The sequence below is a fragment of the Lethenteron reissneri genome, chromosome 51 (assembly GCF_015708825.2).
Source record: "Lethenteron reissneri isolate LAM-NWPU_2019-01 chromosome 51, ASM1570882v1, whole genome shotgun sequence".
NCBI classification, from domain to species: Eukaryota; Metazoa; Chordata; class Hyperoartia; order Petromyzontiformes; family Petromyzontidae; genus Lethenteron; species Lethenteron reissneri.
The window spans coordinates 7,821,877-7,849,771 of record NC_083829.1 but is presented as its reverse complement, the minus strand read 5'-3'; the positions used below and the strand labels follow the sequence as shown (position 1 = coordinate 7,849,771).

The window sequence follows — 27,895 nt, the reverse complement described above, 5'->3', positions numbered from 1 at the left end:
GGGGAGGGGGTTAGGGGGGAGGGGGTTGGGTGGGGGAGGGGATTGGTGGGGGAGGGGGTTGGGGGGGAGGGGGTTGGGTGGGGGAGGGGGTTGGGTGGGGGAGGGGGTTAGGGGGGAGGGGGTTGGGTGGGGGAGGGGGTTGGGTGGGGGAGGGGGTTGAGGGGGAGGGGGTTGGGGGGGAGGTGGTTGGGTGGGGGAGGGGGTTGGGTGGGGGAGGGGGTTGGGGGGGAGGGGGTTGGGTGGGGGAGGGGGTTGGGTGGGGGAGGGGGTTGGGGGGGAGGGGGTTGCGTGGGGGAGGGGGTTGAGTGGGGGAGGGGGTTGGAAGGGAGGGGGTTGGGTGGGGGAGGGGGTTGGGGGGGAGGGGGTTGGGTGGGGGAGGGGGTTGGGTGGGGGAGGGGGTTGGAAGGGAGGGGGTTGGGTGGGGGAGGGGGTTGGGGGGGAGGGGGTTGGGTGGGGGAGGGGGTTGGGTGGGGGAGGGGGTTGGGTGGGGGAGGGGGTTGGGGGGGAGGGTCACAGAGAGGGAGTGGGTGGGTCAGGGGGGAGATTTTGTGTGGGGGGGTTGAGTGTGGGGGAGTGGGTGGGGAGGGGGTTGGGTGGGGGGGTTGAGTGTGGGGGAGTGGGTGGGGAGGGGGTTGGGTGGGGGGGTTGAGTGTGGGGGAGTGGGTGGGGAGGGGGGGAGGGGGTTGGGTGGGGGGGTTGAGTGTGGGGGAGTGGGTAGGTCGGGGGGGAGGGGGTTGGGTGGGGGGGTTGAGTATGGGGGAGTGGGTGGGTCGGGGGGGAGGGAGTGGGTTGGGTGGGGAGGGGGTTGAGTGGGGGGCCAGCAGTGTCATGTGGACCGTCTCGAGTAAAATCCCAGGTGACGGTGTCTCTCGTGACTTTAAGCTTTCGTGACTGCAGGAATTCATATTATTTGGGTCTTTCGGTAAAGTCACGTAGATAGGCAATATCCTGGTGTCTACAGACTACGTTGTGGCTGCGGCAGCAGTTACATTGGGGAAACCAAACGACATGTCTCGGACCTTGTTCGCGAACACAAGGCAGATCTGAAGCACGGTAGGACCAATACCTTTGTCGTTGCGGATCATTGTTTTAACGCTGTGGGCACACACGAAATATATTTTACAAGACAAAGGTACTCTGCAAACCCACTGGCTATCATCAGAGATTTGTTCATGAAGCCATCCAGATATATAAACACAGACACAACTTCAACCGAGAAGATGGGTACAAATTGAGCAATCATTGGAAGGACGTGATTAACCAGGTAAAGCCTTAACCTGCTGTGATGTTTACATCTTTCCTGCGATTTTAGCTGACTCTCTGAGTTGCATGTCTTTGTATTGACGGGCTGGATGTCCTTCTCGCTCAGTCACCGATGCTGCGGCATACGAAGCTCGTGCATTGACATGCTAATCTCTCACAATACAATAGCCACTTCCACAGCCTCAGGGAGACCATCTCTAGCACCGCCCTCTTACCCTGAAGCTGCACCCATCTCAGGCCTATATAAGACCTTGTTTCAGTAGCTTTCTCTCTCACCTGAAGACGGTCGCTTGTGTTGCGATTGAAACGTCGTGCTCTATTAATTTTCTATCTACGTGACTGACTTTACCGAAAGAACCAAAGAGTATAAGAATAAAATAAACAAAAAACTACGACGTTTGGATCGATCATCTTTATCCTGATGACGAGCTGATGACCGATGATTGCTCTGTTTGTACCCATCTCCTCGGTTGAAATTGTGTCTGTGTTTATATATCTGGATCGCTTCATGGACAAATCTTTGATGGTAGCCCGAAGGTTTGCAGAGTACCTTGGTCTCGGAAAAAACAATATCATTAAGCTTTTGCATCCTTAAAAATTGGTCGATTCCCGTTTAATCGAGCATTGGCTTGTTCAAAATGTCTATTCCCGTTCCAGTATTCCTTATACGGGCAAAGCCACGCCCGAAGACTCCGTATATTGGCCGAAAACATTTACATTTAACATTCATTCTGTCGCGGATTCATTGTATCCTGTCACAGCGCCACCAGCTGGACCACGTGTCGCCGCCCAATGTGACGTTACAATGTCACGTGACATTCGAGGTGACAACGCACGGTCATGTGACGTGATATGACACGAGGCATCTTTTGTGAATGACACCTGGAATGACACCGAGAGCTCCACAGACTTTATTGGACGTCAATCAGCTTGAAAATTAGCATACACACGTTCGTGCTTCAATCAAAAATAATCTCACATAATATACTGTGTTCTCAAAAATCATATATCTGTGGAAGCGGAGCATGTGTGCTGATGTGCGCTGTGAGAGGAGAGGGTGAGTGGCCGTGTCTGTTCTGCGAGTGGTGTGTACCGGTGTACATGTAGTCTCATCAGCTATTCTAAGCTAAGCAAAGTTGAGCCTGGCTAGTAAATGTATGTATGGGAGACTGTCTTGGAATACCAGGTGTTGTAGGCTGATGCATCGAGGGCCCCAGGTAGTACAGTACAACAATGCATTTAATCGGTTTAACACTTAGGCTTTCACGACCAATATCATCTATATTATTATGCATTTAATCGGTGTATGGAGCTGTGTCAGCTGCTTGCATGCGTGGGTTTTCTCCAGGAGACTCTGATTTACTCCTACATGAAGCCAAACACTCGTGAATAGGGTTTGGCCAAAGATCCCAATGTAGCAAGACCTTCCTGAAAAAAAAGTCTTGAGACTCGGTGAGGCTTTTCTGGATCAACACGGGCATTATTACTCCAGTTAGAATTACTTTAGCCGGCTAGGTATTGTTTCATGGGGTATGAAATTCATTTTGGGAGGCGGATTTCAGGCCGGTCCAGACCTCCCTCGCGTTCTCGCGTGAATCGGAAAATGGGACAAATTCATGGCCTACGTAGAATTGTGTTAAGCGGTTCAGCACTCCGGCCCCTGGACCCTAAGCAGCGGGCATATGAGCTCAGATGTTTGAAACGGATGGTGGGAATTAAGTGGCGAGACGGGAGAAGTCCAGAAGAGAACTTGGCAAAAACGACCGCTCTGGGTGGGATGTGTGCAGGATAGGGGAGGGCCGACTACCAAAACGGGTATTGGAAGGGTCTTCAGGAGTCCGGCGACGAGGGTAAGGTCTAAGACCAGATGGTTACATACGGATTCTGCTAAGGCGGAGGATTCTGGGTTTCTGCGAGGCTGTGGCTCTCTGAATAAGTCTAGTGCCTCGAACAGCAGATATTGTTCGGGTGGTTTTTGGAGGTTTTGAGTCTACTGTGCAGCAGCCGGCAGAGGGTATACAGTGATGTCATTGATGACTTTGGCCAGGATGACGCCTTCGTCTTGATCTCGAGTTTAAATTATGCTGGCACACGGCGCGCGCAAAGAGGGCGAGCTGAGCGAGCACGCCGTCGGCGAATCCGGCCTCGACTCGGGCAGGTCCTTGAGCCGGTAGCAGTTGATGTACGGCTCGGCCACCTGCCACACCTGCAAGGGGCACACAGACGGCGCGTCGGAGCGTGAGCGCCTCGAAGAGGACGAGAGGACCCGACGGAGCACCTCCGTTGATGTGCTGCTCCTACCTTCTCCTCCACGAGCATCCGGTGCACGGCCTCTATGTCCGGAGCCATGAAGCGGTCCTTTATCCAGGGCCTGCGACGCACGCACACGCACACGTCCAGTCGCACACACTGCACAACAACAACCACCGTTGCTATGAAGTGGCAGCGACGACACCGCAGCGCTTGCGTGGGGGTGGGACACGCAGCCGCTGCCGTGCGCGGCCTCGCTCGTCGTACCTGACGCTGCTGCGGACCAGGTCGTAGACTTTCTCCAGCGGGGTGGTCGTGCGCAGAGGCCGCAGGAACTCGATGCCCTGGCACGCGGCCAGCAGCTCGATGGCCAACACTGGCAGAGACACACGTGGCACATGGATACGTGAGCGGGACGTGACACTGTGTGTGTGTACAAGGTTTGTGTAGACACACACAGTGTGTATACACGGTGTGTGTGTGTCTACACAGTGTGTATACACAGTGTGTGTGTACACTATGTGTGTATACACAGTGTGTGTGTACACTATGTGTGTATACATAGTGTGTGTGTACACTATGCGTGTATACACGGTGTGTGTGTGTGTGTGTGTTTACACAGTGTGTATACACAGTGTGTGTGTACACTATGCGTGTGTAATAAAAGACTCCGTCAGGCAGTGCTGGTCTCCGTTGGTCTTTTATTTAGGTTCTTTCTCCGCACCCCGCTGGTTTCCTCCGTAGACCAGCGTCGTCTCGCGCGCGCCCCGCACGCGCTCCCTCGTCAGCTCCTCCACTCCTCACACCCCGCTGGTCCTGACAAGGGACCAGCGTCTTCTCTCGCGCGCCGCGCACGCTTCTCCGTTAGCTCCTCCACTCCCGCACTCCGCACACCGCTGGCCGACGGCGTGCTGAGGTCCTTCGGCCACGTGGCCGATGGCGCGGATCTCTCTCATCACCCAACGTGGCTCAGCCTCTTAACTTCCCCAACTGACCCCGATCTCTTCTGGGCTCCCACTTATATACATTCCCCCCCACGTGACCCTGACTCCTCCCCTTCCGGATCGTCATATCCGGAATTCCCATACTGCCTTGCTGGCTCCGCCCCCATTCACCTCGCCTCCCATTGGAGCCGAGGTGAACGGTGGCCCCTCCCACACGCCCCGCAGACCAGGCTCCGCCCCCCAATACCCCGGGCCGTGTGATTGGGCCAGAGCCCAGCAACAACCCCATTTACGCTCGCATTACACGTGTGTACACGGTGTGTGTGTGTACACTATGCGTGTGTACACGGTGTGTGTGTAGGTACACTATGTGTGTATACACGGTGTGTGTGTGTACACTATGAGTGTGTGTACATAGTGTGTGTGTGTACACTATGAGTGTATACACAGTGTGTGTGTCTACACAGTGTGTATACACAGTGTGTGTGTACACTATGCGTGTGTACACGGTGTGTGTGTGTACACTATGCGTGTATACACGGTGTGTGTGTGTGTGTACACTATGCGTGTATACACGGTGTGTGTGTCTACACTATGCGTGTGTACACAGTGTGTGTGTGTGTGTACACTATGTGTGTATACACTGTGTGTGTGTGTCTACACAGCGTGTGTACACTATGCGTGTGTACACAGTGTGTGTGTGTGTACACTATGCGTGTGTACACGGTGTGTGTGTGTACACTATGTGTGTGTACACTATGTGTGTGTGTACACTATGTGTGTATACACTGTGTGTGTGTCTACACAGCGTGTGTACACTATGTGCGTGTGTACACGGTGTGTGTGTGTACGCTGCAGAGTGCTTCACACCCTGCTCCACGTGCTCGATGACGCGCAGGGCCTTGCGCGCGGCCCAGCCGCCCATGGACACGTGGTCCTCGGTGGCCGCGCTGGTGGAGAGGGAGTCGACGGACGAAGGGTGGCACAGACACTTGTTCTCCGACACTGCGGGGACCGGAGACACCACGGCCGCACATCCCGCACATCCCGCAGTCACACGGGCCACGCACGGACCCGTCCCCCCCGTCCTAATCCGCGTTCCCGCATTGGTGGATGAGACGCTGTCCACGAGGCGTCCGCGCGTGCCCCTGCGTACCGAGCGAGGCGGCGGTGCAGTGCGCGACCATGAAGCCCGAGTTGAGGCCTCCTTCGTTGACGAGGAACGCGGGCAGCTCGCTCAGGGACGGGTTGCACAGCCGCTCGATCCTCCGCTCGCTGATGGCCGCCAACTCGTGCACTCCGATCGCCAAGTAGTCCAGCACCTGGCGCAACGGGCCCACCGCACCGCCACACGGGGAATGGCCAGAGTCAAGCAAAAGGTGACGAGAACCAAAAAATTATTGCTTCAGTTTTATTGAGCTGACGAGAGCTCAAGCTCATGCAACCTACACGCGGGCAGAGAGACGTTGCCCGTCAACTGCCCGCCGTGTGAGAGGAGAGGAGGTCAGTTTAACACGTAGGCTTTCGCGACCAATATTATTCATAATCAACGTTTTTGGGTTTAGATCGCGTTATTTATAAATGTGTGATTATGAAGGAGAGGAGGTGACTGACCTTCGCAGGGTATTCTCCGTGGAAGTTGCCCCCAGAGATGGTCTCACCTCGCTCGTAAAACACCATCTCGCGCTGCTGTCAAGGATCGTGAGGCTGATGTGTGCGTGTGTGTGCTCGTGTGTGTGCGTGTGTCACTGGTGTATAGGTGTTGTTGGTGGTGTTTTTGTGTCTGTTGCTGGTGTGTATATATATGTGCCTCAATTATTGGAAGTAGTCACCTGCTGTGAGTGGCTGGCTGAAGTGACATCTGTTCAGCAAGTCTGAGACCAGGAAAAGCAGTGGGCAGAGATGATCTCCCAAGCAAATTGCTCAGGGAGGGTGGCATTTGTGTGCAGAGTGCCCGATATGACATCATTATAACAGTCTGTACCACTGGATGGGTTCTGCAAGATGGGAAGGATGCCCTGGTGATCGCCCCCTTAAGAAGGGGGGCCGCACAGACTGTAACAACCACAGTGTGCCGGGAAACGTCCTGGGAAATATTCAACATCGCCTTGCCAGGCACGCTGAGGAGAGGCTTGCAGAGCCCCAATGTGGTTTCAGGAAAGGGCGGTCCTGCACAGGTGCCACATTCTCTGTCCATCTGCTCACAGGACATACATCTCTGCTTTATTGACCTGGTCAAGGCCTATGATGCCATCAATAGGCCTGGGCTCTGGATTGTTATTTGTGCTTTCGTAGTCCCTGACTTTCTGCTCACAATCATGAAGCACCTTCATGTTGGTGGCCTGGATTCTTCTCAATCAGTCAACCCATGGGACTTGGGACAGTCCCGTAACATCCTGCCAGCGGGCGTTCGACACTTCACGTGGCCTTAAAGTGCACCTGGCCTGGCACAGGCGTCGTGGTGATGTCACCGCCAGTTCGTGGCGAATGGCGGTTGTTGTTGTGGTGTGTGAGCTGATGGTGTCTGCGAGCGGCAGGTGTGTGGATACGGGATTGTCGGTCGCGCTGTTCATCTCCGTCTGGATGACTTTCTGCACAAAGCTGATGGTGTCATTCACGATGCCATGCACCTGGACGACAACACAGGACACAGGGCAGAAGGGGGCAGCTCACAGGGCAGCAGTGGGCAGTGTCATTCACAAGTCACTGCATCCTGCACCCGGCCACAACCAGGTGTGGCTCTGACAAGGAAAGACAGACACGTGTCTCACTCGCACAGAGACAGACGCACACGCGTCTCACGCACTCGCTAAGCAAACACACGTGCTCGAGTGTGCGGACACAGGCATGGAGGCAAGCGCTGGGCACCTGTGGGCAGCAGCGCAGCGTGTACGCGTCCTGGACCCGGTCACAGAACCTGTGGCTCTCTGTGGGACGGCACAATCCACGCGTTACTCAGATCACCCGCAGGGGTTTGGGCCGCGTGACTCAAACTTCCACTGATTTGAGTGCGGCGGCCACGGATGAGACGGTGAGAAAGCGTTTGCGGTGCAGGGATTGGAGGCGTGTGGGGTATTGAGTTGGTGCGGTGGCGGTGGTGGTGGAGCAGGCTGTGGGTTGGTGTGGTGGGGCGCGTGGAGACCGGCGATCTGGGACGGGTGGTGGTCCGAGTCGAGCAGGGAGCGGAAGCGGAAAGCCACCTCCTTCTGCCCCGGGTGAGGACGCAGCTCGTGGATGTCTGTCGGAGAGGGCACGCGTTACGCTCGCCGGCCACAGTCACCCCGACGTCCGTGCGCTACGCGAGATTGGCGCGAGGCTGAGTGGACGACCGATCGCTTTTGCCACTCTTCACAGAAACAGTGGCAGCCTCTCCATCATCTGGCTGCGGTGGCGAGGTGTTAACCCCCTCGCCTGGGAAACAGGAGGTCGTGGGTTCGATCCTGACCCCGATGCCGGCTGCTGTATATTTGGAGTTTGCGTGTCTCTCTAGCCGTGGTCGCGTGGATTTTTCTCCGGGTCCTCCGGTTTTTGAAATTTAGAAATTTGCGCCGAGAATATTTGGCTGATATAAATGTCCACATGATAGACCACTAAGTTGAGCTATCATTTGTGATAGCTCAATAAGGCCGCTTATGAAGAAGAGCTGTATATAGCTCAGTGGGCTTCACCTAGCCAAATAAAAAAACAGTTTTAGTTTCAAATTACCGCCGGCAACGGAGATGGTTCCTCGCGTTCACCTGGGAGGTGGCCGCGACAAACCACGGCCCCGTCCTCCCACGGAGCTCACCGCTGTCGAACGCGTTGGTGGTGCCCTTGAGCACCTCCAGGGTGAGCGCCGCGATCACGTCCGCCTGCCGGGCGATGGAGGCCGCCCGCTCCACGGCCTCCGCCCCCAGCGCCGTGATCATCTGGGTCCCGTTGATGAGGGCCAGGCCCTAAAAAAGAGGGATAAGGTGGGGGGGGGCAAGTCAGAGGATGGCGGAACTTCGCTCAGTGACCCGGGGAAAACAAATCTCGTGCAATAAAAACAGACTCTTGTGTGTTCATTTCTGCAAAATAAATGTTTCATGGAGGTCGGTGAATGGAGACCAGGGCTCCGAGTACCAAAAGGCCAAGATTTGTCACATTTCCAGTTCCCCACAGGATTCATGTAAAGGGACTGCGTACATTTCCGTGAGAATCTACGAGTGGTTAGTACCACGCTTAATACCCCCATGACTCACGTCCACACACACCATCACAAGTCCAAAGATCCACTGAACAGCCTGAACAGACTGCCGGGGTAAGTACTGCAAGTGTGCGTATCTCACACACACAGATCAGGCACTTATTTCAGGCTGAGTCGACTTAGGGGAATCCCTGGGCCGGTATAGATCATCGTTACTTGTGCTGGCTGTGAGTAGGAATCGAACTCGGGTCACCGGATTCGTAGTGCACTGCGCTACCGCTCCCCACAACACGCATAGAGACACATGAAAGTCAATTTGCTGAGGGGGGGGATATGTGACAAGCCATCCCGTGTTGCTGCCTTGTTATACAACAGTGTCAGGCAGAAAGGCCGCTGTCGTGATAGCATTGCTCGACCTCCTTTGGTTGAATCGACAATGGAGACAGTCCGTGGGTGCGCAGCACCTGAAAGAGACACCATCGTCAGTTGCTGCGCCTTCCTTTTTACAATTTTCACGGCGAGTAGATCAAGAAGGTTGCATTGCGTGACGCGCGGCACGCGTGTTGATGCACAACAAACCTGCACGTACGCACATCGAAACGTCGTAGTATGCTATTATTTAATTTATTATTGTATCTTTATACGTGACTTTACCGAAAGAACCAAAGACTTAAGCCATCTTCAGGTCAACGACTAGGCGTGTGTAAATATAACGTCATGGAACCTATTTTTGTTGTTGCCAGTATGAAAGTGTAATAAAGGTCGTTGAAGCGACTTCTGGAATCCGGTCTTTATTCGTCTTTCATTACAGCACTCCTTCACGCTGCTGACAGGCAGCGTGAGAGGGATAGAAGAGAGAGACGCGCGCAGCCACGTGGCAGCCTGGACCCCCGCTCTCGCGTGGCCTCTCCCCTTCGTTCCAGTTCTGACCACGTGTTGTTCGTCTCCACCCCTATTTAATACCCGGGTCACGTGGTACATTTCCACCAATCCTGGTTAGCCTCTATGGAATCTTCCAGACTCCACCGTAGGCTCCCGGGACCACGCCCCTGACTCGTCTCCCCATTGGCTGTGGCTAAAGCCAGCAGAACCAATCCTCTACAAACAGCTGTCACCTTTCCATTACGTCAGGGCCACGCCCCTAGGCTTCCCCCATTGGCTATGGACCAGGACCGGCAGAGCCAATCATCGTGACGAGTTGTAATCCATCAACGACCCGGATATAACCTCACATTACAAAAGTATAAAAAATAATAGGTGGTTTTACCCTTTCCGGCAATATAACGGGAGTTGTGTTGAGATGTCTCTACTGGCTACACACACGGTCGATCACTCGGCGTGGTCCCACCGCCCTCACTCGGCTACGCCGCTGGCTGGTGGCGTGACGATGACGGCGACGGAAACCACGCAGGAGATCTTCCACGTGGCCGGACGACGGAGAGAGATGTCGGCGAGCAGCGACGCAGCCAGGACCCAGGACCCCACACATGAGCCCCGAGCCCCGGGTCCGCTCCCCCTGATTTCTCTCTCGGCGTTGCTAGGCCCCACCTCCGGCCACACCCTCTCGTGGAACCTCTGAGCAGGTTCCCGGATCTCGGCAAACCCCACCAACTACCTTCGCCCCAGATACCTCTGCCTCTCTGATTGGATGTCGTCTTGACCGTGCCCATACCCGTGCTTCCCTTTCCCACCCAGTAGGTGTCATCATGTCATTACACAAGGATTAACCACACATGGTAATTGTGGTGAACATGCAAACAAACATGATCTGATAATATGATGATGCATTGTCTTTGAAACGGATTGGCCTACACCACAGACAGCAGCAGCCTTCTTTAGGGCCTCGTCTCCCAGAGAACTACGCCAAAAAGCGAACAGCACAAGGACAATGCACGCATTGGAGCACTTATAGCCCACGGTAAGCAGCAGCTATATCATGGGATACCTTTTTGTGCAAGGAAACAACCACATCCACTTGTGGTGACCGTGAAAAAAAACATGTTCTATTAATATACACATTGTCGTTGAGACTGGTGTATGCGCGCGTGCGCGTGTGTGCATTCGTGCGTGCGTGCGTGTGTGTGCACGTGTGTGTTCTCGCGTGGCGTACGTATTTCGCATCAGCCCAACCGCTCCTGGGCGACCACATCTTCCCCTCCCCCATGAGGCCGAGCGCGAGGTGCGCCAGGGGGGCCAGGTCCCCGCTCGCCCCCACCGTGCCCTTCTCCGGCACGTAGGGCAGACACGACGCTGCACGCGCACACGCACGCACGCACTCGTGACGCGAGGCGCTGACACTCTCGGCTCGTCTGTGAAAGCTGTGACGCTCGAGGCCGTGATACTGGAGATCGTGATTTATAGAGATTGTGACGCGGGAGATCGTGGTGCTGGAGATCGTGATTCTGGAGATCGTGATTCTGGAGATCGTGATACTGGAGATCGTGATTTATAGAGATTGTGACGCGGGAGATCGTGATTCTAGAGATCGTGATGCTGAGATGTTGATGCTAGAGATCGTGATTCTGGAGATCGTGATGCTGGAGATCGTGATTTTAGAGATCGTGATGCTGGAGATCGTGATTCTAGAGATCGTGATTTTAGAGATCGTGATGCTGGAGATCGTGATTCTAGAGATCGTGATGCTGAGATGTTGATGCTAGAGATCGTGATTCTGGAGATCGTGATGCTGGAGATCGTGATTTTAGAGATCGTGATGCTGGAGATCGTGATTCTAGAGATTGTGATGCTGGAGATGTTGATGCTGGAGATCGTGATTCTGGAGATCGTGATGCTGGAGATGGTGATTCTAGAGATCGTGATGCTGGAGATCGTGCTTCTAGATCACGATTCTAGAGATCGTGATTTTAGAGATGGTGATGCTGGAGATCGTGACGCTGGAGATGTCGACGCTGAAGGCCGCGATGCTGGAGACAGCTCGGGGCACGGCGTCACCGTTGAATGCGCTGATCAAGCGGCTGATGGATTCTGGGGAGATGCCGCTGTAGCCCTTGGCCAGGACGTTGATCCGCAGTGCGAGCAGCATGCGGGTCCGCTCCGGCGGGAGGGGCTTCCCCACTCCTGCACCACCGCGACAGACACGTGGCGTCACGCGCCCAGTTCACGTGTGGCTGATCCCACGCGTGTGTGTGTGTGTGCTGCCAAATCGGTGCCCCACATCGGGCAGACGACCCCGGCTCCTTACCCGCAGCAGAGGAGCGGATGACGTTTTCCTGCAGCTCCCTGCAAAGGCAGATGAACGACATCAGCACGTGGGGTCGGCAGGATGTGTTTCTGTGCTGTGTCGTGCTGTATTTGTGTTGCGATGATAGGTGACGCTGTGCGGTGTTAGTGGTGTGATGCTGCGTGATGCTTCCTCACTTGAGCTTGTTGCTTGGGATGACCGTGCGGGCAAACTTGCCAAATCCCGTCGTGATTCCGTAAACCACTGTGGCGCACACACGGGTGCAGGTGTGACACGGTGACACTTCACACGTGTTCAGTGCAGGTGTGACACTGTGACACCACGTGTTCAGTGCAGGTGTGACACGGTGACACCACGTGTTCAGTGCAGGTGTGACACAGTGACACTCTAAACGCGTTCAGTGTAACCTTGACAAACTGCGGCACGACCGTGTTCAGCGTGACCTTTGGTGTGACCTTTGGTGTGACCCTGGGCTGACCTTTGTTCTCCTGGATGATCGTCTCCAGCAGCTCGCGCGATTTCCTGATCCTGACCTGGGCCTCCTCCGTGAGCTGAGGAGACACAGGGGCAGCATGAGTGGCCCCACGGCGGAGGGAAGCCTCATGGTGGAGCAGTGCCCCACGGCGGAGCTGGGTGAGGCAAGCCCCACGATGGAGCAAGGCTCCACGATGGAGGTGGAGCAATGCCCCACGATGCAGTGGAGCAAGGTGAACCCCACGGTGTCTGCCCGTGTCCTCGTGACCTGCCGACTCATTGGCCTGCAACCCAATGACCTGGTGACCTGGTGACCTGCCCTGTGGGCCTCACCTTGATCTTGAAGTGGCTTTTGCCGAGACGCAGCAGTTCCCGAGTGCTCAAACTGTTGCCATCCAAGCTCAGAAACTGCAAAGCGAGGACACATACACACACGCACACACGCGGATATACACAACGACAACTTATATTCATAATGCGACCAGAACGTAATAAGCGTTTCAGCAGAGATAAAAATAGGAGGTGTGACGCACCCCAGAGGTGAGAAACCCTTCATGGGGGTGGGAGGGGGCTCACAAGTGACGCCATCACATCTACCCTTCTATTTAAGGAACGAAACAGGAGGATATCTCCACAAATCTGGGTGCTGTCCGCCTGATGGTGCTAGTTGTAGATACTGGCAAAACGTCGTACTCAGATTATAAATATTGTGGCTTTGCTCTCCAAACACCGGTGGTGCTGTACTAGTAACGAATTGGCCACGTTCTGTTTACGTGACAAGCCTTACTAGTTGGCTGTGTCGGGTGGCGGCGGGTTTAACGACACATTCATAGTCTCGCGATCTAACTCCCCCCCCCCCCCCGCAAAAAAAAACCTATATTATGGATATTGGTCACAAAAGCCTACGTGTTAAACAAAAATGAAAGTGTTGGAGAGAGAACCAGATGGGGTTGCCTGAGTAGGGACGTACACGAGGTGGGATGTAGTCGCTAAAAGACCGGCCGCCGAAAGTGGCCAAAGGAAGACAAGTGGGCTCAGGGTGAGGGAGCAGGCGAGAAGGTTGAAGGAGAGTCCGGTCCAGAGTCGCGCGAATTCCGACGAGAGCCAAAAACGATCGCTTCAATCGTGCTGACATCGAGCCGAGGGAAGTTGAACCTCATCCCACAGTCGGACAGCACTTCCGTGGCTCTGGGGGGGGATGGGAGGGGGGTGAATGGTGAAGGCAGAAGGTCAAGTTGGGAGTCATCGGCATGCGCGTAGAAGTTGACGCTGTGCTCGTGAATCATATTGGCGAGGGGGGGGGGGCACCACAAGTGACCACGTGGGGGAGAGAAGGAAAAGCTGCTGGGTATGCAGGCGGTTGGCACCGTGGAGATAGACCGTGCAGGAGGGGAGCGGTGGAGGAGGATGGAGTGATCGATGGTAGCACAGGCAGCGGACAGGCCGAGGAGATTGAGGAGGCGACAGGGAGCCACAGAGGCTGCACGCAGGCAGTCTCAGTGCCATGCCCAGGGCGGAAAGCTGACATGTCGGGGCTCATCCAGGGAGTGGTGTGAGAGCTGGTTACGGAGTTGGGAGAAGACTATACGTCCCAGGACCTTGGAGAGGCAGGCCAAGTTGGAGATAGGGTCATTAATACACAAACATACGCGTAGTGATTCATCGCTGTATTATTGGATGAGAGCACGCAAGTATAATGTGTGTTGTTAAAGCCTCTTCCACCCAACACAGGCAATCAGTAAAGTCAATGTGTCACCGCTTCTGCACAATGGTGTGGGTGGACAGCCACACCGGTGCATTGGAGAGCAATTAATACGCATTTAAGAATTGGGTATGACGCTTCATCAAGCAGTTGCCAAACACACATCACACACATTATATAGAACATATATAGACATACTTTACACACATGCACAAAGACAACGCACACACACACTTGGCCCCATCCTCCACAGTGTGGGTTGAGTGTCAGAAGGTGAGTGTGTGTGACGTCACCTCTTCTGGCTCCTTGTAAGTGATGTTCCTGCAACAAGACATTGCGTTGACAAGTTGAATTCACTCATTCCAAGTTCCATTCACCCATCCCAGTTGCATTCACCCATCCCAGTTGCATTCACCCATCCCAGTTACATTCACCCATCCCTAGTTGCATTCAACTATCCCAAGTTCCATTCACCCATCCCAAGTTGAATTCACCCATCCCAAGTTGAATTTTTCCATGTGAAATCTCCAGAATTAAACTAGGCTCTTTGGTAGCGTTGATGGCTCAGACCTGTCACCAATAACTGCAGACACAAAAAAAAACCCACCACATTAATTTTATTTGGTTTGTCGCTTAATTTTACTAAATTTGCAGTATTGAGTTTGATTGCCACGCAAAATCTCTCTCAAATCAACACTGGGACATTGGGAAAGTGTGCACCTGAGTGTGCAACTAAAAGAGGTCATTTGAAGTGATCTCAACAATTCCGTGGTTAACACCATGGGGGTCGTTCTCTATACCACGCGGTGATGCACTGCTTACTGTGAGTATTCTCAATGGACACGTTATCTCACCAGGGCTGCAGCCTCTCATCCTCCAATCGAGAGAACGTGTCCGACATGGCCTCCCCCTCCAGCACTGCAACATTGGGAGGTAAACATCATCATCGGCCATCTATGGCTCTCGCTCACCTCATCCAGACACCTCACCTCAGTTACACCCTCACCTCATCTCGACCCTCAACTCATCCAAATCTACACCTCGTTCACTCATCTCCCTCTTTCAAACCCTCACCTCATCCTCACTCTCACCTCGCTCAACCAGGCCCTCTCCTCGTCAGCACTTAACGTCACCCGTACTCTCGCCCCATACAGATCTTCACTTCATCAGCACTCATCCGCTAATCCTTCCACACTGACATTTCCCTCCCTTCCATCTCAGCCCTGCTCGCCTCGATCCCCATCTGCCCCCCTCCTCCTCCGCGTCCATCCTCACCCAGCTCCACGAAGTCGTTGTCCTGCAGCACGTCCTCCAGCAGGTCGTCTTGGTCCAGGAGTCCGAGGCCCTGGCACCTCCTGACGGTGAAGCGAACCTCTGCCAGGGCCCCCAGGCCGCCGTGGTCCGGCTTGTTCTTCACGTGCCGCTTGAGCGCCTCCAGCCCCAGCGAGTAGACCGAGTCCGAAGCGCGGCCCGGGACGGCCAACCACTCACCACGCACCCTCGCCGTGAAACGCATGCTGCTGGTGACCCTCTCCACTCACGAACCTCTCCACACTAAACCTCTACACTATAACTCTGCACACTAGATGTTTCTACACTAGATGTCTCTACACTAGATGTCTCTAAACTAGACCTCTACACTAGACGTCTCCACACTAGACCTCTCCACACTAGAACTCTCTACACTAGAACTCTACACTAGAACTCTCTACACTAGATGTCTCTACACGAGACCTCCACTCTAGACTTCTACACTAGACGTCTCCACACTAAACCTCTGCACTAGAACTCTGCACACTAGATCTCTCTACACTAAATCTCTACACTAGACCTCTCCACACTAGACCTCTCTACACGAGACCTCTACACTAGACGTCTCCACACTAGACGTCTCCACACTAGACCTCTCCTATACAAGTGACACCGGTGCAGGAGGTGTGACAGCAGTGGCAGTCTTCGCGGTATTTAATCCTGCGTGAATCCGATGAGCGCAGAAATTAACCAGCAAACATTCCTGACCTTTCACGCGTCAAAAACCACGCTTCTGCAGACGACATCTAAGCGCATCACACCGTAACGCATGTCCGCAGACTTGTCAAAACATTGCTGTGATCTTAGATGAACCCCAGTGGCCGGGTTTGACGCCTCATCCATGCGACCATTTATTGGGGGCAGTATAACTCATTAACACCGTGAAGTTACGACAGTGTTGCTGCTCTGTTGTTTGTGTGTCCCCTTTATAACATCGTCGTTCGTGGCAGCACTTGTAAACCACAGGGCACCCTCCGCCGTGAAGACAGTCCGACACAACCGACATGTCAACCACAAAGAGTTCGGAGCTGTCTGTCTCTCTCTATCTGTTCCTCCTCCTTCTTGTGCTCAACCCACGCTTTCGCTCTCTCTCTGTCTCTCTCCTTGTCCACCCCCTTCACTGGAACAAACTAGTATTGACGGATCGTTGGGTCACAATATTGATGATGAGAAAACGTCTGACCCGTGTCAAGAACCCAGCCAGGTGAGCGTGGTCTTCTTGTCTGCATTTTGCTTCAGACCGTTGGATGGGCTCCACTTGTTGCACACTCGAAATGAAGGACGTGGGCAGATGCTCCAAATCGAGGGCAAACATTTGTTGTGATAATCTGTAAAATGCAACAGCACGTGTGTCACACGCAGGAATTTTCAACCGAGTCGCCATTAAGCACGTGGCTGATGTCCACGTCAGGTTACTCAATAACAGTTTCCCTTAAACCCAATTCCACTACTGATAAACCGTCTTTGTCTTTAATCATAACCTTTACACTTTACTAGTCAAATATTACTTTCATACTAAGCTGTATGTATATATATACCATGCACTTATATTGGTACCTTACACCCATTATCTGTACCATATATGAACTGTATATGTACTGTACTTGTCACCATTGTACAACTTACTACTGTACATGTGTTCTATTAATAGCATTGCAAGTATTCGTACTCTGGGTGCATGGTTATAGAATAAACATTACAGTATTAGGGTTAGAGAATTACCAGTGTAGTGGGTTCAACTGAGACGTACTCTTCAACTCGGAGGCAGCGTATTTTATTCTTGAACACAACAGGACAACGTAACACAACGACCTAGGGTGGTGATCACCCTGGCTAACTACGTAACAACTGCTAACGTGGGCCGGGGCTAACAGCATACTGCCCAGACCACGTGCTTGAAGACTCGCGAACCGTAGAATATAGAGAAAGGTTTTCTTGCCCGGCATGGACAGCCAAGAGCCCTCTCGGGATTCGGATTATATTCTCTCCGGCATGGCCAGCTCCTTCCCTGGCCACGCCTCCATTCCAGAACCTTCACGAAGAACCTCGGCTCCATCACGTGACCCTCACAGCCCCCTCCTCGGGGGTCCCTCTGTTGCCTTAACTGGTCACGTGTCCTCCCGGGTCAACTCGACTGTCATGGCCTTACCCGACCTTCCCTTCCGGTCTGCACACACCTTGCCCGCTAGGGCCGGTACTGTCCTTACAGCCTGGTGACATCCATTGATGTCATTACCCGCACGCCGTGCCCCCCCATAGGGCCGGTACTGCACCCACAGCATGGTGACATCTATGACGTCACTACACCAGTACGTCATCATTTACAGTGTTCAGTGCTAAACCTCCTCCTATTGAACATATCACAAACTACCAATTCAAAGCCAAGCTTAAAGATGAGAACATTTCTATAACTATCAAGAACAACGTTTGGGTCCTTTGCCTGTACAATGCAACAGCACGTGTGTCACACACAGCAATCCTCGACCGAGTCGCCATTAACCACGTGGCTGGACTACAGGTCAGGTTAGTCAATGACCCTGCCAGCCACCCACAGGCCCAACTCAGTCATCGCATGCTGGTGTCCACACGCGCATTGATGTACTGCACAGCAAATGAGAACCCTCACAAAACCACACTTTACTCCATTGCTGCACTAGAAGTAAATAGAAGAGTGGCCCATTCCTAATGTGCCACACACTCATCGATGCTTGTTGATGCACGAGACCAACCACAACAGCTGGGTAACGTGCGAGAAAGCCCCAGCGTGATGACAGAGCTGTGCGGGAGAGAGTGGGGTTGTGATGTCAGAGTAGCTGAGCTGTCAAGAGTAGCTGAGCCGTAGAGGTCGCAACCGGGTACCCGATACCCGTACCCTATCCGATACCCGTTTGCGACCCTGGTGCGGCCGGGTACGGGTAGGCCGTGAATCACTGGTGAGTAACCGTTTGTCACTCATTTCCCAACGTCTTGTCTCTTCTCACAATTCAAGTTCCTAGAATCAACCCACCCGCGACTGCAACATGGCTTCATCCCAGAGGTCGCAATCAGGTACCCGATACCCGTACCCTACCCGTACCCGTCCGGGTACGGGTAGGGTACGGGTATGGCTGGGTACGGGTACCCGTTTGAGACCCTGGTGCGGCCGGGTACGGGTAAGGAATCAAAACCCGTTTGCGACCTCTGCTGAGCCGTCACAGTCGCTGAGCCGTCCGACTGCTCGCCGAGGCTGGAGCGATGAGCAATGCTGCAACGTCGGCGTTGAAGATGGAGGAGGGACATCACCGGGTCCAGCGCACTTCCTCCTGGCACCCCGCACTGCAGTGCGGCCTTGGTCGATTGCTCTTGTGACCACAGATATCTTGGTCGGCATTTGGTCTTTTAAATTGCAATTCTAGGTTGTGAACATTGCTCTTCCACGCGCCCACATCGTCTCTATCGAACACCGCCGCGACCAGGGGATGTTTTAGTCTGATGGGTACTGTGGGTGCGAGTTTTCCTTTTTCAATTTCCAGCCACCTGACGTGTTGTAGGACAATAAACCACGAAGCGAACTGCCTGACGAACGACCATGAGCTCAATTCATCCTGGGAGAAGCGCACGCGGACTCTGACCTTACTGAACAAAAACCGGAGTCCTAACCCAGAAGTTCGCACTCTGGTTAACACGCTCTATAATTAACACGCTCTGATTAACGCACTGTGGTTAAGATGCATCTTCGTTAAGCCCCCCCACCCAACCGCGAGTCCTCGGCCACAGCCGCCCCTCGTGAAGGCAGGAACGTTGTTTTTTCGAGCGACAGAGATTTTATTAAACATCAAACATTGCACACTTGAGCCTACAGATTGGTGCTTTAATCAAACATAATCTAACACGTAACGCACCATGTTCTCAAAGGGCATAGGAACATGTATTGTGGAATCAAATTGTGTGTGATGCTGTGTGGTGTTAGAGTAGAGTCTGTTATGCTGCTGTATGCTGCTGTGAGAGTAGAGTGAGTATGATGCTGTATGATTCTGTGTGCTGTGTGAGTAGAGTGAGTATGCTGCCGTGTGCTTCGAGGTCTCCAGAAGTTGGCAGGACAGCAATTAATGTAATCAGTGTTGAGTTTTTTTGTTGAGTGTCAGCCCCTGATACACGGTCGGCTTTCTCCAGGCACTGCTGCATTCCTCCCGGATTCAGCCAAAAAAGCTCGCCCACGGGATTGCCGAATATCAAAACGCAGATCCCTCCTTACAAAAGAGTTGGGAGACTCGGCGAGGCTTTTCGTGGCTACACGCCGGCGTTAGCTATCGTTATCGTAGCGGTTTAGAATGATCGCCAGCAGAACCAGCGAGCGCTCCCCCCCCCCCAGCCTAATCGCAGCTACGGCGACGTTTGTTGGGCGACGAGGGCGAGCTGAGCGAGCACGCCGTCGGCGAATCCGGCCTCGACTCGGGCAGGTCCTTGAGCCGGTAGCAGTTGATGTACGGCTCGGCCACCTGCCACACCTGCAAGGGGCACACAGACGGCGCGCCGGAGTGTGAGCGCCTTGCTGCGCGCGCACTGCCCTCAAGGAAGACGAGAGGACCCGACGGAGCCCCTCCGTTGATGCGCTGCTCCTACCTTCTCCTCCACGAGCATCCGGTGCACGGCCTCTATGTCCGGAGCCATGAAGCGGTCCTTTATCCAGGGCCTGCGATGCACACGCACGCACGCACACGTCCAGTCGCACACACGGCATAACAACAGCCACCGTTGGCTATGAAGTGGCAGCGACGACACCGCAGCGCTTGTGTAGTGAGTTCTCAGTGAGTCAGACGGCGTAGTTGAGGCACACTCTTTTATTTAACCAAAGGCGGTAACAATACTTGAAGGGGTAACGGCCCCTTCACCCGTACTCAATGGGAAACACCCCTAGCACTATTCCCTGACTGTCCTATTCTCAGTCCTCCGCTACGAGTGCTAGGGGAGGCTATCTGATCCGGCCCTGGTCAAGCACGGATCCCGGCACCCAGCTAACCAGGCCGGGCTCTTACAAGAGCAGCGGTCTTGGAGCTCTTGGGGCCGCGCCACTGGCTTGCCCTGCTCGGCCCTGACAAGGACAGCGAGCCAGGGGAGTCCCAGGGCCTATTCTGCCGGTCTTCAGTCTTCACCGGTAAGCTTCTAACACACTGGCCCCGAGCCCTCTGGCTCCCCGCCTTTTATAGGAATCCTCTCCGAGGGGTGGGGGGCTATGGGGGATCACAGCGCCCCCCCCCCATGCCCCCCCCAGGGTTAACCGATGCGGACGTGGATGTAGACACCCTGTGTGTGGGTGCAGTCACCCTTGTGTTTCTGTCCGCCTTTCTCCCCGTAGCAACCCCTACGCTTGCGTGGGGGTGGGACACGCAGCCGTTGCCGTGTGCGCGGCCTCTCTCGTCGTACCTGACGCTGCTGCGGACCAGGTCGTAGACTTTCTCCAGCGGGGTGGTCGTGCGCAGAGGCCGCAGGAACTCGATGCCCTGGCACGCGGCCAGCAGCTCGATGGCCAACACTGGCAGAGACACGTGGCACATGGATACGTGAGCGGGAAAGTGACACTGTGTATACACACACACACTGTGTATACACGGTGTGTGTGTGTGTACACTATGTGTGTATATACAGTGTGTGTGTATACACAGTGTGTGTGTGTACACTATGTGTGTCTACACGGTGTGTGTGTACACTATGCGTGTGTACACAGTGTGTGTGTACACTATGTGTGTGTGTGTACACTATGTGTGTGTGTACACGGTGTGTGTGTGTGTGTGTCTACACAGTGTGTATACACAGTGTGTGTGTCTACACGGCGTGTCTACACGGTGTGTGTGTACACTATGCGTGTGTACACAGTGTGTGTGTGTGTACACTATGTGTGTGTGTGTGTACACTATGTGTGTGTACACGGTGTGTGTGTGTGTGTCTACACAGTGTGTATACACAGTGTGTGTGTCTACACGGCGTGTCTACATGGTGTGTGTGTACACTATGCGTGTGTACACAGTGTGTGTGTGTGTACACTATGTGTGTGTGTGTGTACACTATGTGTGTGTGTATACGGTGTGTGTGTGTGTGTCTACACAGTGTGTATACACAGTGTGTGTGTCTACACGGCGTGTCTACACGGTGTGTGTGTACACTATGCGTGTGTACACAGTGTGTGTGTGTGTACACTATGTGTGTGTGTGTGTACACTATGTGTGTGTGTACACGGTGTGTGTGTGTGTGTCTACACAGTGTGTATACACAGTGTGTGTGTCTACACGGCGTGTCTACACGGTGTGTGTGTACACTATGCGTGTGTACACAGTGTGTGTGTGTGTACACTATGTGTGTGTGTGTGTATACTATGTGTGTGTGTACACGGTGTGTGTGTGTGTGTCTACACAGTGTGTATACACAGTGTGTGTGTCTACACGGCGTGTCTACACGGTGTGTGTGTACACTATGCGTGTGTACACAGTGTGTGTGTGTGTACACTATGTGTGTGTGTGTGTACACTATGTGTGTGTGTACACGGTGTGTGTGTGTGTGTCTACACAGTGTGTATACACAGTGTGTGTGTCTACACGGCGTGTCTACACGGTGTGTGTGTACACTATGCGTGTGTACACAGTGTGTGTGTGTGTACACTATGTGTGTGTGTGTGTACACTATGTGTGTGTGTACACGGTGTGTGTGTGTGTCTACACAGTGTGTATACACAGTGTGTGTGTCTACACGGCGTGTCTACACGGTGTGTGTGTACACTATGCGTGTGTACACAGTGTGTGTGTGTACACTATGTGTGTGTGTGTGTACACTATGTGTGTGTGTACACGGTGTGTGTGTGTGTGTCTACACAGTGTGTATACACAGTGTGTGTGTCTACACGGCGTGTCTACACGGTGTGTGTGTACACTATGCGTGTGTACACAGTGTGTGTGTGTGTACACTATGTGTGTGTGTGTGTACACTATGTGTGTGTGTACACGGTGTGTGTGTGTGTCTACACAGTGTGTATACAGTGTGTGTGTCTACACGGCGTGTCTACACGGTGTGTGTGTACACTATGCGTGTGTACACAGTGTGTGTGTGTGTGTACACTATGTGTGTGTGTGTGTACACTATGTGTGTGTGTACACGGTGTGTGTGTGTGTGTCTACACAGTGTGTATACACAGTGTGTGTGTCTACACGGTGTGTGTGTACACTATGCGTGTGTACACAGTGTGTGTGTGTACACTATGTGTGTGTGTGTGTACACTATGTGTGTGTGTACACGGTTTGTGTGTGTGTGTCTACACAGTGTGTATACACAGTGTGTGTGTGTCTACACGGCGTGTCTACACGGTGTGTGTGTGCACGCTTCACACCCTGCTCCACGTGCTCGATGACGCGCAGGGCCTTGCGCGCGGCCCAGCCGCCCATGGACACGTGGTCCTCGGTGGCCGCGCTGGTGGAGAGGGAGTCGACGGACGAAGGGTGGCACAGACACTTGTTTTCCGACACTGCGGGGACCGGAGACAACACGGCCACACACCCCACGCACCCAGCGGTCACACGGTGATTTTTTCTGCAATATTTAGCTGTCTTTTCTTGGATTTTCTGTTTTCACAAAGTCACTTTAAGATGTTTTCTTGTTCATGTTTTTGTTTTTTGTTTGTTGCGGTTGCACCCGATTCAAGAGCCGAATGGCTCACAGGGCTAGACCTAATACATGAACTTTGAACACGGCGCGCGTCATCCGCACGCCGGGTCCGTGCGGACCGCGCATGGACACGTCCTATTATATTTAGACACCTAAAACTAAACACAATCTTCTCGGTTCTTTCGGTAAAGTCACGTAGAAGGGAAGTAATAAAATAATAAAAATAAAACATAATAAAATAAAAGATGTAATTTTTTTATTATTTTATTATTTCCCTTCTACGTGACATTACCGAAAGAACCAAGAAGATGAATCCCTGCAGTCACGAAAGCTTAAAATCGAAAATTAAGCACTATTTTTCTTGTAAAATTTTTGCCAGGTAAGGCCCAGCTGAGCCTCGTATCTCTCTTTCAGAAGCGACCTCGCCACAAATGATGAGCTCAGCCAAGTGGCTTATCCTCACGTGGGAATTTATAGCAGCCAATTCGTCTAAACGCGTGATGTTCATTCTAAATGTGGAGGGAAAACCCCGAGGACCCGCAGAAAAGTCCACGCAACCACGGGAAGAACGTGAAAACTCAAAATATACAGCTGCAGGCGTCAGGGTAGGGATTGAACGCACGACCTCCTGTATACAAGGCGAGGTAGTTAACATCTCGGCCACGTTAGCTTTAGCCCAATGTGCTTTACGTGGTTTAAAAGCGGTATCAGAGTGATGAAGATGGCAAGGGCATTCAAGGGCCGAGCATTGAGTGACTGTAACAGAGGGCACACATCAGAGGTCGCAAACGGGTTTTGATTCCTTATCTGTACCAGTACCCGGCCGCACCAGGGTCGCAAACGGCTACCCGTACCCGGCCGGATATGGGTAGCCGGGTATCGGGTAGGGTACGGGTATCGGGTACCCGGTTGCGACCTCTGGCACACATTGGGTTCACAAAAGGGACTATGGTGGGGGGGGGGGGGGGGGGAGGGACAGGATAGAGTGGAGGGGCGACGGGAGGGAAGACTAAGTGAATGGGCAATGGAGAAGAGGAGGTGATGCTTTAATAGAGGAACGAAAGGAGGTTAAGAAGGGGGCCTGCTTAACGCACAGCGGAAGTTCATTCCAGCGGGAGGGTGCAAGGCTGTGCGAGAGGCGCGTGTCCCCGCGTACCGAGCGAGGCGGCGGTGCAGTGCGCGATCATGAAGCCCGAGTTGAGGCCTCCTTCGTTGACGAGGAACGCGGGCAGCTCGCTCAGGGATGGGTTGCACAGCCTCTCGATCCTCCGCTCGCTGATGGCCGCCAACTCGTGCACTCCGATCGCCAAGTAGTCCAGCACCTGGCGCAACGGGCCCACCGCACCGTCACACGGGGAATGGCTGCAGCAATAGGAGGTGCCACCACAGCAATAGAAGGTGCCACCACAGCAATAGAAGGTGCCATCACAGCAATAGAAGGTGCCACCACAGCAATAGAAGGTGCCATCACAGCAATAGGAGGTGCCACCACAGCAATAGGAGGTGCCATCACAGCAATAGAAGGTGCCATCACAGCAATAGGAGGTGTCACTGCAGCAACAGAAGGTGTCACCACAGCAATAGAAGGTGCCATCACAGCAATAGAAGGTGCCATCACAGCAATAGGAGGTGCCATCACAGCAATAGGAGGTGCCATCACAGCAATAGGAGGTGTCATCACAGCAATAGGAGGTGCCATCACAGCAATAGGAGGTGCCACAACAACAATAGAAGGTGCCATAACAGCAATAGAAGGTGCCACGACAGCAATAGAAGGTGCCATCACAGCAATAGGAGGTGCCATCACAGCAATAGGAGGTGCCATCACAGCAATAGGAGGTGCCACAACAGCAATAGAAGGTGCCATCACAGCAATAGGAGGTGCCATAACAGCAATAGAAGGTGCCACCACAGCAATAGAAGGTGCCATCACAGCAATAGGAGGTGCCATCACAGCAATAGAAGGTGCCATCACCGCAATAGAAGGTGCCATCACAGCAATAGGAGGTGCCATCACAGCAATAGAAGGTGCCATCACAGCAATAGGAGATGCCATCACCGCAATAGAAGGTGTCATCACAGCAATAGAAGGTGCCATCACAGCAATAGAAGGTGTCATCACAGCAATAGGAGGTGCCATCACAGCAATAGAAGGTGCCATCACAGCAATAGGAGGTGCCATCACAGCAATAGAAGGTGCCATCACAGCAATAGGAGATGCCATCACCGCAATATAAGGTGCCATCACAGCAATAGAAGGTGCCATCACAGCAATAGAAGGTGTCATCACAGCAATAGGAGGTGCCATCACAGCAATAGAAGGTGTCATCACAGCAATAGGAGGTGCCATCACAGCAATAGAAGGTGCCATCACAGCAATAGGAGGTGTCATCACAGCAATAGGAGGTGTCACCGCAGCAATAGAAGATGCCATCACAGCAATAGAAGGTGCCATCACAGCAATAGAAGGTGCCATCACAGCAATAGGAGGTGTTATCACAGCAATAGGAGGTGCCACCACAGCAATAGAAGGTGTCATCACAGCAATAGGAGGTGCCATCACAGCAATAGAAGGTGCCATCACAGCAATAGGAGGTGTCATCACAGCAATAGGAGGTGTCACCCCAGCAATAGAAGATGCCATCACAGCAATAGAAGGTGCCATCACAGCAATAGAAGGTGCCATCACAGCAATAGGAGGTGTTATCACAGCAATAGGAGGTGCCATCACAGCAATAGAAGGTGCCATCACAGCAATAGGAGATGCCATCACCGCAATAGAAGGTGCCATCACAGCAATAGAAGGTGCCATCACAGCAATAGAAGGTGTCATCACAGCAATAGGAGGTGCCATCACAGCAATAGAAGGTGTCATCACAGCAATAGGAGGTGCCATCACAGCAATAGAAGGTGCCATCACAGCAATAGGAGGTGTCATCACAGCAATAGGAGGTGTCACCGCAGCAATAGAAGATGCCATCACAGCAATAGAAGGTGCCATCACAGCAATAGAAGGTGCCATCACAGCAATAGGAGGTGTTATCACAGCAATAGGAGGTGCCACCACAGCAATAGAAGGTGCCATCACAGCAATAGAAGGTGCCATCACAGCAATAGAAGGTGCCATCACAGCAATAGAAGGTGCCATCACAGCAATAGAAGATGCCATCACAGCAATAGAAGGTGCCATCACAGCAATAGAAGGTGCCATCACAGCAATAGGAGGTGTCATCACAGCAATAGAAGGTGCCATCACAGCAATAGAAGGTGCCATCACAGCAATAGAAGGTGCCACCACAGCAATAGAAGGTGCCATCACAGCAATAGGAGGTGCCATCAGAGCAATAGAAGGTGCCACCACAGCAATAGGAGGTGCCACCGCAGCAATAGAAGGTGCCATCACAGCAATAGAAGGTGCCATCACAGCAATAGAAGGTGCCATCACAGCAATAGAAGGTGCCATCACAGCAATAGAAGATGCCATCACAGCAATAGAAGGTGCCATCACAGCAATAGAAGGTGCCATCACAGCAATAGGAGGTGTCATCACAGCAATAGAAGGTGCCATCACAGCAATAGAAGGTGCCATCACAGCAATAGAAGGTGCCATCACAGCAATAGAAGGTGCCATCACAGCAATAGAAAGTGCCATCACAGCAATAGGAGGTGCCATCACAGCAATAGAAGGTGCCATCGCAGCAATAGAAGGTGCCATCGCAGCAATAGAAGGTGCCACCACAGCAATAGAAGGTGTCACCACAGCAATAGAAGGTGCCATCACAGCAATAGGAGGTGCCATCACAGCAATAGGAGGTGCCATCACAGCAATAGAAGGTGCCACCACAGCAATAGAAGGTGCCATCACAGCAATAGAAGGTGCCATCACAGCAATAGGAGGTGCCATCAGAGCAATAGAAGGTGCCATCACAGCAATAGGAGGTGCCATCACAGCAATAGGAGGTGCCATCACAAGGACCCTACATTCGCGACGTCCGTGCACCCCGCAGCAGAGCGCACGGGTCTCACCCACACCACGTGGGACCACCCCCCCAAGTTGGCTGGAATTCGAATTCTGACCGCGTGTGCCGGACTGGCCTCAATAGGTGCTCACCAACAGTCTGTTTCGAAGCTATCTCGGGGGATCATTTTCCTCTGTCTCTTTGTGACAGTGCGTGTCTGTGTGGGGAGAATGTTTTGACATTTGCGGTGTGTTAGGGTGTTGGGTTCCGGTGTATTTGTGAGAGTGCGCATCTCTGCTCTCTGCGCGTGTAATTGTCATCGTGTCTGTGAGTGTGTAATTGTGATAGTATCTGTGTATATAATTGTGATAGTATCTGTGTGTATGTGTAATTGTCATCGTGTCTGTGAGTGTCATTGTGATAGTATCTGTGTATGTGTAATTGTGATGGTATCTGTGTGTATGTGTAATTATGATAGTATCTGTGTAATTGTGATAGTATATGTGTGTGTATGTAATTATGATAGTATCTGTGTATGCAATTGTGATAGTGTCTGTGTGTATGTGTAATTGTGATGGTATCTGTGTGTATGAGTAATTGTGATGGTATCTGTGTGCGTCTGTCTGTGTGTGTCAGAGAGGACTAAAGTCTGATCCCGACTGCCCCGACTTTCTTCGCATTGAAATTCACGCAATCCCCTTTGCTTCCTAACATCGGCAGGAAGAGCGTTCCAGACGGCCGCAGAAGCGCACCCGAAAGCGCCACGCGATGCGGTGACCACCGCCTTTGTTCAATCGACATCCGAAAGCTGCCGCTTCTGCGAGAACGACCGCAGTTTGCGCGATGGTTTATTATGCTCTTGACGAGATCGGCGAGGTTATTGGTGGTTCATATTCTTAGGTTTTTTCGGTAAAGTCACGCAGGTAAAAACATTAAAATTAATAAAAGTAAAATAAAATAAAAATCACGACGTTTCGGAGGCAACACAAGCTT

The 27,895-nt window shown here is 52.9% G+C and overlaps 2 protein-coding genes across 2 annotated transcripts in view; both read right to left on the bottom strand.

Moving 5' to 3' along the window:
• Positions 1-2,172: 2,172 nt before the first annotated feature.
• On the bottom strand, positions 2,173-15,658 carry LOC133355570 (histidine ammonia-lyase-like). The gene is made up of 20 exons (XM_061572911.1): positions 15,279-15,658; positions 14,858-14,921; positions 14,297-14,324; positions 12,635-12,709; positions 12,306-12,378; positions 12,004-12,070; positions 11,828-11,865; positions 11,578-11,703; positions 10,736-10,875; positions 9,042-9,089; positions 8,245-8,392; positions 7,600-7,695; positions 7,326-7,384; positions 7,007-7,087; positions 6,072-6,137; positions 5,614-5,779; positions 5,328-5,462; positions 3,781-3,889; positions 3,565-3,634; positions 2,173-3,469 (listed from the first exon to the last, which is right to left on the bottom strand). The coding sequence occupies exons 1-20, from the start codon at positions 15,517-15,519 to the stop codon at positions 3,338-3,340; spliced, it is 1,962 nt and encodes a 653-aa protein (XP_061428895.1). The 5' UTR covers positions 15,520-15,658; the 3' UTR covers positions 2,173-3,337.
• A 3,348-nt stretch (positions 15,659-19,006) lies between these two features.
• The window catches only part of LOC133355569 (histidine ammonia-lyase-like), a 33,813-nt gene continuing 24,924 nt past the window's right edge, over positions 19,007-27,895 (bottom strand). Inside the window, exons 16-20 of the mRNA XM_061572910.1 lie at positions 24,100-24,265; positions 22,669-22,803; positions 20,718-20,826; positions 19,917-19,986; positions 19,007-19,801 (exon numbers count right to left, since the gene is read on the bottom strand). Coding sequence (XP_061428894.1) covers positions 19,667-19,801; positions 19,917-19,986; positions 20,718-20,826; positions 22,669-22,803; positions 24,100-24,265 — 615 coding nt within the window. The 3' untranslated portion in view covers positions 19,007-19,666. The remainder of the gene's footprint in view (positions 19,802-19,916; positions 19,987-20,717; positions 20,827-22,668; positions 22,804-24,099; positions 24,266-27,895) is intronic.

Bases quoted from the DNA above. Each gene is read 5' to 3' on its own strand.
- LOC133355570 (XM_061572911.1), bottom strand. From the start codon at position 15,519: ATGCGTTTCACGGCGAGGGTGCGTGGTGAGTGGTTGGCCGTCCCGGGC. The intron at 12,710-14,296 runs GTGACGTCACAC...CTCGCTTTGCAG, and splicing joins CTTACAAGGAGCCAGAAGAG to TTTCTGAGCTTGGATGGCAA. The intron at 3,470-3,564 runs GTAGGAGCAGCA...TGCCCCTTGCAG, and splicing joins GGATGCTCGTGGAGGAGAAG to GTGTGGCAGGTGGCCGAGCC.